The sequence below is a fragment of the Pipra filicauda genome, unplaced genomic scaffold (assembly GCF_003945595.2).
Source record: "Pipra filicauda isolate LSUMZ 115617 unplaced genomic scaffold, ASM394559v2 scaffold167_size3244652_pilon, whole genome shotgun sequence".
NCBI lineage: Eukaryota > Metazoa > Chordata > Aves > Passeriformes > Pipridae > Pipra > Pipra filicauda.
Genome location: NW_024104184.1, coordinates 2,966,963 through 2,979,434, shown reverse-complemented (window position 1 = coordinate 2,979,434; position 12,472 = coordinate 2,966,963). Strand labels below are relative to the sequence as shown.

Below are 12,472 nucleotides of genomic sequence, written 5' to 3'. Positions count from 1 at the left end.
AGGATGTACTGCTGTTGTTTTTCATGGACTAGTTTACATATGAACACTTCAAAACTTCTTTCCTCTCCAACTTGCAGCCCTAGGTAGTCATACAGGAGATTCACAAGAGCTGAGCCCAACACTACCTCCAAGACAAAAAAAGACTGTGAAGTTTAGCCCGAAGTTCACCTTATGGACATTTTAATAAGTAAAAACAAAAGCAGGTAGTAAAGGTTTTTGAAACAGGTTATGTATTTGTATCTCAGCACTTCAGTAAGTGTGACAAATGTTGCCACCTCATGGACAGGTGCAGGGTTTGATTCAGCTCAGCGGTAGGAAGGAAAACAGATCACGGAGATGACTCATTGCTGCCCTTTCACACTCTCCTAAGGGAGGAAGCCAGAGCTTGGCTAGAAGGATGCTTTTGTCACTTAGATTCACCTGGAACTCAAATCATTTGGGTCTGAATCCAGAAGTATGGCTACACATCCACAATAGAGAAAAAAAATAAGCATACCCCCCCCAAACAAACAACAAAAACCCAAAACCAAACAAAAAACTAACCACCCCCACCCCCCCTCAAAAACCCACAAGCAAAAAACCACACCAACTAAAAAACCCAAAGGAAAATAAACAAGAAAGAGAAAAGGCTACACATGTTCAGAGTACTTGACCATTGCCAATATCAGAGCAAAGGGGCAGAAAGACTGATGACTTTTCCTTGGAAAAAAACATAACATTCAACATAGGACCTGGCACAGTCTTCTACTGTCAAACACTGAAAGGTGAGCATTCAAAAGTAAAACATCTGAGTAACAGGTTGTGGGACCTGGAGTTTTCAAGAGGGTGACACAAGTCTTCAGACTCATGAAGAGCATAATCCTCAACTGGACTAGGGGATTTTAATGCTCTGTAAGTTGGGAATCTTTTACTTGTAACCTGTAGTTGTACTGTATTCCATCACATATTTCCAAAGCTAAAGTTTTATGTTATAATACCACATTGATTATTTACTGTTCCACCTCTTTTGGGGAACTGCTGCAGAAATACTCTGTCACCTGTTGAATTTCTCCCTTTCTGATGAAAAGGTAGCTGTGCCATCCTCCTTTACAGGGCAGAGATTGTTATAAAAGCCATTACACAGTGTGTATCAAAGTACGTTCATTCCAAACGGCACTATAATTAGCACTTTATATAACTGGATGAGCATAAAAGGACTATAAAATGCTGAAGCAAAAATAAAACATTTCAAGTTTGACATAGGGATAGAACTTTAAGAATCAAGGATTTTTTTTAAATAGAGCTTTTTAAAAATAGATTCATAGTCAACGTTTATGAATGGTCTGAAAAAAGACAGTATGTTGTCTAATTGGGAGTTTCCTATCATCGTGATCTCCATGTAACAGTGTAACAGTCTGCCTACATACTACTGAAGAGAAAGAAGAATTTGTACCAGCTTGATTTTTAAATATGTTCTTATGTTTATTATACTTTGCTACTCCACTCTCCTAAAATGGTGGCCTCAGGAAAAGCTGCTTTGGCAGGCAATTGCAAAGATTCCTGTGGAGAGGAAGTGAAAAGACTGGGCATACAAACAACGGCTGCTGCCATGTTCAAAGCACTGGGGAGAGTTCATAGAGCAAAATGCAGTCCTAAGTAAATGGGTTTCAGGCAATTTCAGTGTTAAGATAACATCATTAAGAGTAGAACAGATTGTGCTCAAACCCTGCTGTTTATAATTAACACATTGCTTCCAAATACTCCAGGGTCCCTGGTAAATAGTCCTCTGCTCAGATCCACCCAGACCAATCAGAGTATTTTCATCAGGTTCCATGCTGGGCCAGCACCTGTTTGGACAAATCCAAAAGAGCCAAAATACTCTTCTTTCTGGCCAGCTAAGTAGAGAGATGAACACAGCTTGCCTTAGTCATTGTCACAGTGTCCATATGGCTGTGAAGCTTGTTTTCACAAGAAATCGTACAAGTACTTTATTATGTCGAAGTTCACGGTCCTATAAACAAAAACACAGTATATTAGAGCAATCATCTTAACCGTGCTAAGACTTTAACCTGTTTGGAGACAACACACGAGGGACATTCTACACAATCAAAACCAAGCAATATCCCCAAAAGAAATGCAAGCAAGGATTAATGAATTTTTAACTTCTATCATCCTCTCTCTTCTGATTATTTAAACTTTGTAATATTCTTAAAAGGAAAGAAAGCAACTTCCTAGGAAAAAGTGAAAGATTCTTATTTCAATCATTAGCAGTAAAAATATATCTAAGTTAGTAAGATTATACTTTCATATAGTTAACTTGATACTCTAGTTGGTGATGCAAAGCAGCAACCTTTTGTGCTACTGAATGTTTTGTTCATCTCCAAACCACCTGTTTTAGCATTTACTGTGTAACTCCTTCATCTGTACTCATTTGCAGTCTGCGTTCTTTCAGTCTTGACAGTAGTTGACCCATGTTCATAGCTAAATTTGAAAAATCCAAGAATGTCACTCAATGAGATAGAAGATTTTAATGTACACTTTTGTACTTTAATGGCAGGCAAAATGAAACAGCAGTAGAATAAAACATATAATTATTTTTTTTGTCTCTAAACTCATTCTTCTATACAATCTAACACTCAGACTTTGGGGTTTACTATTTGAATAAATAATGGAAATTACTGCATATAAAGACGACTATAAAAGTTTTTTTTTTAAGGATTCAATGATGTAAAAATAACAGCTAACAATGCAAAGTGATATTAACTAGCTGAATGTCTTATTTGTTAGACTACAATCATTTAATATTCTCTGTTCATGCATCAGCCTGTAACCCACTTTTCAAAAAGTTTTTGTAAAACATCATATTGGACAGAGAAAAAGTTTAGAAATCCCCAAGATAGATAACAGGAAATACTGTGTTGGAGTTCTATTTAATAATCCAGTGACAAATTTAAAGAAATAAACTACCACTGTTAGACTCGCATGTCATTTTGTCACTCAAAAACGTGCTTTAGTTACAAGGCTTTCCACAGAAACAAAATCATACAAATCATAACAAATGCTGACCTTATCAACTGAATGAAACACAACTGTCCTGTCATAACAACTGGGGTTATTACAGACTCTCTGAAAAGATCCACTACATTCAACAAACACTAAGAGAGCCCTACGTCAACTAGTGAAAATCCATCAACTTGTGTTTAAAATTCTTAAAACAGAAATTAAAGATTTTTAACAAAGAGAAGTCCAACTTTACCTTCAGCTAAATGTTTAACTACTATGTGGTAGAAAGCACAGAAATATGTCCACAAAGGCAGAGTATATGCAATAGAATAGAGCCAGACATGAGGTTCTGTGGTACTGAAGAAAGAGACTGTACGCTGTCTGCAGTTATCACACTAAAAGCCACCGGCAAAAGACAAGTTTTTTACTCTTTTCCAAAAACAGGTGGCTTTTTTTAATGCAAACTTCACTTTTGCTTATAAAATACAGAAAATGAAATGACAATCTGAACAGCTTGAATGGGGGTGGGGAGGGAAAGAGCATCCTTTTCTGTCCCACCCTTTGCACTCTCCAGCCTTCCATTAGAAAATATGCTGAAGTAGCAAGGCTGAGATGGTAACAAGGTTGAGGTATCTGAAGATTTTATTGACTAACAAACTTATTTTAGTGTTCTTATAGTAACAGAGAAAGAAGAATCAGAAGATGGGCTTACTTGATGTATATTTTGGTTGAAATTGCAAAGTAGTTCTTCTCTGCAACAAATACAATGTCTCCTATGAGTGGTTAAAATCTACAGTCTAATCTGCAGCTCCAAGACTATAGCACAGAGAGAAAAAGAAATTTCTTAAAGTACAGAAGCTCATGCCTTCGCTCCACTGAGAGAAGAGGGAAGCCCATTTATCTGAGTTCATGAAATCTTGTCTTTTTACAGATTATCATCCTTAAAGATTTAAAAAATACTGTGGGCTGAAAAATGTATTTTAATAAAACGTGTAATAAAGGAATAAAGCGAGATAAAAAAGGGAGGAAACAGGAGAAAAGCAGAACAGGCCAACTTCAAATCCATCAGGTCATTTGAACGGCCCTATCCATGCAGCACAGAAACACGGCAAACTACTTGGAGGGGGAGAAAAACAGAACTGCTTTCTTCCTCATAACACGTAGGAAAAGTCAGTTTGGATATATATAGGGGTATATACATATATATACACATACACACACATCTGATCTAAAGGAAAGCAAGCCAAAGCACTATACCATGCACAGAGGGTTGAAGTGATAGCGTCTTTGACAACTACTTTCTCCCATAAGCATGAGGGGCATAGCACAAGTTTTGTTCCTGTCTTCTGGCCATCTCTACCTTCCAGCAACTCTAATGGAGTCAGTGAAACTTCTAAGGATGTTAAAGTCGCAAGGAGAGGGCTGTCATTTCAGGTATCTTTATTCAAGGATACATACAATGTATAACTGTATGCACAATGATCCATGTTGCTGAGCAGATGGATCTTGGTACCAGGGGGAGCTTTTCCAGGGTACCGTTCACAAGAGACTTTATTGTTGGGACTAGCAAACTGACATAGCGAAGCCATTGAGGTCCTGGCAGTGTGGTCCAGCCAGACCTGACCCAGACAAAGTTTCGTTCTATGGCCTGTACAACTGAAAATTGAAATTAGTGTATCTGTTGCATTTACTGACAAGGCTATGGACATTTAATAGCTCAGGAGAGCAACATGTGCACTGAGGTTATAGCATACAGTCTACACCACAGGTTCCTCTGAAATCCCACATTACAGAGAAGAGTTGGCCTTGAGAATGTTTCTCCCCTGACATGTCATTTCTGGGCTCTGTTCTGGCTAGACTGTCTATCCAACACTTTCTAACAAGCTGGCTGCAGCAACAGGTGTGAGGTAATGCTGGTGGCATTTGATAAATATGAGACATAGGCCTGATTGTTGCCTTTGTATTGCATCTACTTCTGTCTGCAGATTATCGACATCTCTCCTGATGGACCTGGAGCTGTTCTCAGACTTCAAGACTGAAGGCTCTGAATTAACAAAGCCACTGACGTACCTACATTCATTTACTGAATTGGCTTGTATCAATTACAGATCACACAAGACAGACTATGTGGAAGAATTCTTATAATCTATACAGTTTTTATATCATATGTGCGACAGACATTGTTAAGAACGAAATATAATTTCAGATTCAAATACCATAATGTGCCTTTTGGTAATAAAATGGACTGACATTTTAGAGCAGTATTTTCACATGAAGTCCCTGACCTTTATTAAGCACAAAGACAGTATGTTACTGTAACAGATACTGCCACTGTAACACAAATCTTTTTCAAAATAGGATTGGACTATACTTACCTCAACTTCTCATAAATAAGACAACTCAGTCATTAATTCTTAGAAAACATCCATATATTTCTATTCTGGTCTGCAAAGAGCTAGAGGCTGAGCAAATACTTGGTTTGAAGTCTCTATTCACGTCAGCACATACAACAGTAAATGAACTGTAATAGGCTCACCGGGCAACAGCTCTGATGAAGTCCAGAGACACAGTACATTTGTATCGTGGTCCTTCAAGCTGGTCGTTCTGGCCAACCATGGATAACAGCTGGAGAGTCACAAGAGAGGTGATCTGTGAACAAGAGAAACTAGTAACATTAGTCAATTTTGTTGACATGAACAGCAGTGGTCAACTTGGTTTGTTTTGTTGTTGGGGTTTTTGTGGTTTTTTGTTTGTTTGTTTTTTTGTTTGGTTTGGTTTTGGTTCTTAGGCGCTCACTGATCTTCACATAGTTCTACAGTTTGCAAACCCAGGAATGTATATGAATTTTTCCATTACATTTACAGCACAAGAAGTGAGAGACTCAGTCTAAACCCTCCATCCTTCGTATCAAGAAGAATTCTGATCAGAGGAACAGGAATTATAGGCATGAGCTGAACGTTTTTCAAGTCTCTGCCTGACACCCAGGAGAGACTTGGATTTTCTTTCCTTTATACCCAAAGACCTCCTCTTGAACTTTCACAGTCAAAGCTGGATATTCCTGTGCCAGCTCACAGCACATTTTGAACAGATGGATGTATCACTCTACTCCAGACAAAAAAGAATTTGAAGGTTGGAAAGGAAAGGTTGGAAGATTATGTACTTAAAAAGAGCAGGGCCTGAGTTGGGAGAAATTTGCCTACAAACATACATAGAGTCTCTTGACAAAGCCATTGATTATTTTACCAAAATAGCAATGTACCAGAATAATTTTCCCTATCTTTGTTCTTCCAAATGATGCCTGCAGTATCACTGAAGTGCAGTTGTGGGATGTCACCACTGACTACAGCCAGCCCACTCTGACTCAGTTAGGAAAAATGCTGTGGTGATTCCATTGTCTCCCTACCTCCTCCCAGCTCCCAGATGAAAGAAAGAGGTAAAACTCAGGAAATTTTTTCCTGGCCTTTGCAATAGGTGGCACTGACAATTCAGGGCAACAAGGTTACAATCTGTGACAAACTGGTGTCTGACCACAGGTCTCATTTTTAAAAAACCAGCCAACCATGACCCACTTCTGTGTAATGATAATAGCACAGTAAGGAATTTCTCAAGAATAAATATATGAGGAAAGAGAGTGTCAGTTCAAACCTTCAAGGAAGCATATTGCTATAAAAAGCATCAGCAAGTTCTCATTGGTATCAATTAAAAAAAAATAATCCTAACTCAGTAGTAACCTCACTCTTTTGCTGAAAATATACTTGGTCTTCAAATTTGTGACAGTACTTGCAGGAGGTAGGAATAATTACTGAGGTTTTTCCTTAAGTGGACATAATATAAAAAATTGACACCTACCTGAGGAGAACAGAAAAAAATACGGTCACTAAGAAAGAGGCAATTTTTGTAACAGCCTGTGCTTAACTTTTTTTTATGTGGCATAAGGCAACAATAGCTTTGAAGCCATCATTCTGCAAAGCCTTTGCAGTTGGTTAAGGAATGCTGGTCTACACACAGTCACAAAGACAAATTCCATTTACTTAATTTAGATGATTTATGAAATTTTAGCATTGACAGCATTTAAGAAAATTGAACTCAGTATATGGTAAATGGCTCAAAATCCAGTTCATTAATCACTTTAAATGTATCACTGAATTGGTATAAACCTCAAACTTACTATATGTTTATTTTCTTAAAATACTCATGAGTTTGAGAGCACATTCTTCATTCAACAAAGTCCTTATTCAGTCAGTGAAGAAGCATTATGAAGTAATCTGCTGTAACAATTGATGATTTACAACCTAGTGCACCAATACTGGCAAATCACTTCTCCAATACATACTTGCAGCTGACTCTACCTTCAGAGATCACCAATGAAGGAATGGCAGCAGGCTCCTAAAAGCTGCCAATGACCACAGCAAAAGTCTGGACAGTGTGAAGCTGGACCCATCTCAGTTTTATGTGGTATGTAAAAGACTCAATATACAATATTACAAGACATGAGACTATTGATCATCAAAGTAACACAAAGTTACTTACCAAACTGCAACCTTTTACTAATTTCTTTCACAATACTTTCCTTAATAAAATGTCATCACAGAGAAGCAAGTGATGAAACAGCAAGTCCTGACCCTGAGATCACTTAAAAAGACAGCAGTAGAGAGAATTGTCATTTTCAATTCCTGCAGAAACAGTTTTATATCTAAGGGGAGTAAATAGGGACCAGCTTTCTTACAGACAGTCAAATGTTAGAAGGTAAAATACCTAACTCATTAGTTTTTGGAGTAGAATTCAAGACATAGTTACAGATGTCTAGCCCATACATGGAGAAAGGCAGAGATCGCCAAAGGACAAGTCCAAAAGCCTTCCTGCTGAGGGGGCAGCAGCCTGGAGCTTCGTCTGCACAGCTTTTTCAATGGGTTCAGGAGGAATCAAAAAGAGCAAGGGAGTTCTATCATCCCAAAACAATGACTTCTTCATTTTTTTCTGCTTTATACAATATAGCAGGATTGTTCTGCTGCTGAGTCAGCCACAGAAATGGACAAGACACCTATTTTGTGCAATAAATTGATTTGTCAGAAGAAAGGATTCAACTGTGGTAGATGTGGGAGTATTAAGTTCCTCAAATATCTTGTGCTGAACCTATCTGTCTGGACCCCATAAATTAAAAATTACTGCCTTCATCAAATGGTTAAGAAGTCTTCTAGGACACAGAAGGTTCAAATCCCTCCTGACACAAGAGGTTTGAGCACCCCTTTGCTGAATGTCTGACAGCTATCTTGGTGGGGGGCAGAGGAAGGAGAAGAAAAAGCTGTGTATGGTATTAAATCATCACCAGATCTAATTCTGAAGCTGAGCTATTTTGCATAAAATTGCAATCATAGAGTCTCTCTCTGCCTACTTAGGCATTCACCTGGCAAAGCAGGATACAGTGGAATGAACTGGGTTTCAGACAGTGTATTTCCAGCAAAATTACAAAGCTCACCTATAACTTAAGCATTGAAAAACCTTACTACTTCAAAAGTTTAAGTGTTGTAGAACTGCAGAGGCAATATGCTCTTAAATTAAGACACATCATAAGTTTGAAAGACAGATGGGAAAAGTATGAATGCAACGCCAAACTAATTGCATGTCTTAGCCAAAAATACCCCTCTACTTTTCAAATCTTTTTTTTTCCTTTTCTTTCTTCCTTTTTTTTTTTTTTTAATACCATGGGTACAGTGGCTCCATTTCATGATCACAAAAGCTTAGGAAAAAACATCTGGCAAGAGCAGACTAGAAACAAGCCAGAAAAACTGTGGGCATAAAAAAGAATATTTATTGAGAATCTTTTGAACAAAAGAAATTACAGTTGGGAGAAATATTCTAGAGTTACTTGTGAATTTACTTAAATTGGAAATGATTTAATATTAGCAAAAATTAGTAAGTAAATGAAATATTCTAGAGGAATAACAAGAAAACTGAAAAAAAAAATATTACTGATCTGAAAGATAAAAAGGAACAGGTTTCACCACTATGTTTAAAAATAAGTCATGGCAGAGCTTGGTTTGAAATACATTTGAGTGAGAAACCTGCTGCTGAGATCTTGAATCCAAGGTGAGAATAATCATAAAAGCACAGTAGAGAGGTGCTGCCAGGAGACAACGATTGCTCAGATTGCTTCTGGAGATGCACTGGTCAAACATGGACATTGAAACCTCTGGAAAAACACAAGCAACCCACAAGCCATCCTTAAAGGCAGCTTTTCCCCCTATCAGCCTGGACTAACAGATGGGCCTTGCATCATTCCCCAAGCAGGCACAAAGACTGGCTTTGTGAGCACATGGCTGCACAGAAGTGAGAAGGATTCCAGAAGCAGGGTCTGTCTATTGAGAAAGGCCATGCTCTTCCTGAGGAAATCACAAGAAGCAAGAAAACATTCTGTGAGGTGCAAAACATGAGCAGAATTAGAACCCAAGATACAGGGAAACACATGGTTAGTTTGGGTGAGCAATGACAGACTATCACAGGAAAGAGTCTGGACAAAGTGTGGGACACACCTCAAATCCATAAGATAAAACTAAACAGAGAAAAGAATGCTGACTATTTCGGGTGGAGGGGGAAGGTGATTCCTCAGAGATGTGACTGAAAACTCACCAAGTGGTACATTTTAAACTGAACTAGAAAAATATTAATGAAAGACACTAGGAGGAACAATTTCAAACTGGTAGAAACATACTAGATGATCTGCAAGGTATTTTTCATCTCCACAGTCTATAATCCTGAATTATCTTGCCCAAGACGCATTAATTCTAACTCTTTAGTCTGGCTTACTTTCACCCATAGATTCTGAACCTCAAACGTATCAAGAAACTAAGACCTTACCTTATTCAGCACCATCAGACAAGGGTACTATATTTTTTCACAGTCCTATTAATTCTGTGCACAGCCTCGTGCTTTGCAGCACCATCATCCCATGGCTCTCAGAGCAAAGGTGCAGCTCACTGCACTTGTTCGAAACCTACCACTGCCAAGAGTCACATTCGTGCACATGCTAAAACCACTGCTATGCAACAAGGCACTTTGAAAACCAGATGCCACTTACAAAACACATTTCAGTTGAAATAACTGTGCAATAGTCTCCTGGAGCTAAATTCAATGATCCTAGTACAAATCATGTGAGCATAAAAAAAACCTGCTCAAAATTACTTCAATCAAAATTATAGCTAGAGTATGCTCAGTATGTCAGCCTCTTTCCAAAAGCTCATACAGAAAGGTAGCCATAGAATATTGCAACTATATATATTTAAGCCAGCAACTGTTTTCATAAAAATTATTAAAAATAAATTAACACCTTTCTGAATGCTTGTACAAAAAATCAGGTTCTGATACTGAATTTTGTTTTGCACAAGGCTTTTAATCATGAAAAAATACAACAGAAGGGACATCCCTCCAGATTACCCATAGCCTTCCAGTGTGCAATTAAAGCATTCATCACCACATGCTTCAGCTAGATATTTTACCTTTTTCTCAGCTTAAGGTAATCTAACTCTTTTTTTAAACTATATTGTGAACGCAGTCAAAATGTTTTTAACAGAGCCACCCACAGAGTGGGATATCAAGTGCTGCTCCACAGACAGCACTCTGTGCCCCTCACTTTGGTAACACTCACAGGTGGCTGTACAGGATGCTACAGGGCAGTGACCCAGCCTGCTTTGCAAGCAGTTTCTTTTATGAATGTTTGCATTTGGTATCTTTCTTTGTCCCAGATTAGTTAGTTTTCCATGTTTCTGTCACATAAGTATTATTTCATAATGTTGTGTTCACTCTCCAGGACCTTGATTTCATTTCACTCACGGCAAACCTATGGGATTCACACATTTAAACAAGTGACTCCATTGGTTTTTTCAAAGCTTCATCATAGTGGTGGCTCAGTCATTTATTAAGACAGCCAAAACTTCCCTTGGTCTCTAAAAGACAATCCCTCTGTATTAAGAAGAAAGGTTTATTTACCCTCAAGTACATCACCTTGAATTTCATGCTGTTAAACCCACTCAGTTTGTATCATTCTCACCACCTTCAAAATACTTCTTGTGTCTCTTCAGAACAGAAAAGTTTAATAAGCCCAAAGCATATAACATTGAATTTTACTATAAAATTCCTTCAGTTTTTACTCTACAGGTCATTAGAGTCATTCTCATATGGTATTTTCTCCACTGTATTATCAATGTTAATCACCTCCAGCTTTTTCTACTTAGTCTTACTTTTTGTGTCCTATTTACACAAAATAATATTTGACATGAAACACTGCCAATTTCATACCCTTGTTCAAGGGATAAATGCGCAACTTTGGTTTTTCCTTTTCCCCTCCTCCTTTTCTGCACCACTCCCCTCTCTCCTGTCTTTTAGACCACAGAACACCATTCTGCACACTAGAAGTTGCCTTACTTACAGCATATTCTCCTGCAATTGGCTTCCTTGTGGCTTTTCTCTTGAATCTCAATAAAGCAAATGTATTTCCCCTGCTTCAAGGAGACAATTCCTACGCTTGCTCTATTCATATTTTAGAATACTTTCTCTCAATTAGCCGCCTGTCTTCTAGGGTTTTTTTGTTCAGTGACTCTGACTAGCTGCAAATCTTGGCTCATCAGCCAATACTTTCTCATTATCTCTACTCCTCACATCTTTTCTTCCCAAAACCACTGTTTTCCAAAAAAAACCCCAAACTAAATCACAACGTAATTTTTTAAAATGGGAACACTGAATCAAGATCCAGGAATCATCCCAGGACACTAAAAAGGCAATTTAAAAACGCAAACAAGAAACCCAGAAGGAAGTATTCTTCATCCAAATTAGTACCTAAGCTGTGGCACACTTTGCCACTGACAATTCAGCATGGTGGTACACAGTTTTATGGAATTAAGACAGCCACTGCTCACATTCATGGAAGGAAACACAACCATAGGCTGCTGAACATAAAGAACATCATCTCCCTAACAAGCATTTAGCCACAGGTAAAAAGAAGTTGTAACAGACTATGCTCATCCTCTGCTCTCTGGTCTTATACTTTTCCTGCATGTTTGGTATTACTTGGAAATAGTCAGACAGTTTTACTGTCTAAGTAAAACAGTGGGTAAACCCACTTTTGGTCTGACTTAATGAGGTTGTTGCGATGCATTCATCAAAAAAAAAGTATATCATCTGCACCTTCTACATCCTAGCACTCTGTTTCTTCTTTAACCTTCTCCTGTGCCTCTGCAAAGGCTCTCTATTAATTACTCTATTGTCTGCATACCCTGAAGTCTTTTTAAAAAAACCAAAAACCCACATGATGAAAATCCAGCTTCCCCCGCCATCCTTCTGAAAACCTTCATGATATCTCAAAAGTATACGCACAGATTACCCCTGCCCACTTCATTGTTACAGTAACATCACTTTTTAAAAGCAGTTCAATAATACATTCATTTGGGAACTATTATTAAAGAATATTTCAAAGTGTTAATGAATTTGCTTTCTCTTC

General features: G+C 38.0%; 1 protein-coding gene across 4 annotated transcripts in view; it reads right to left on the bottom strand.

The window, feature by feature from the left end:
* Positions 1 to 1,436: 1,436 nt before the first annotated feature.
* The window catches only part of ORC5 (origin recognition complex subunit 5), a 68,927-nt gene continuing 57,891 nt past the window's right edge, over positions 1,437 to 12,472 (bottom strand). For all 4 annotated transcript variants that reach the window (XM_027751830.2, XM_027751829.2, XM_027751832.2 and 1 more), the window contains 2 exons: positions 5,519 to 5,631; positions 1,437 to 1,990 (listed from right to left, as the gene is read on the bottom strand). In XM_027751830.2, the coding sequence (XP_027607631.1) occupies positions 1,945 to 1,990; positions 5,519 to 5,631 (159 nt within the window). In that variant the 3' untranslated portion in view covers positions 1,437 to 1,944. The remainder of the gene's footprint in view (positions 1,991 to 5,518; positions 5,632 to 12,472) is intronic.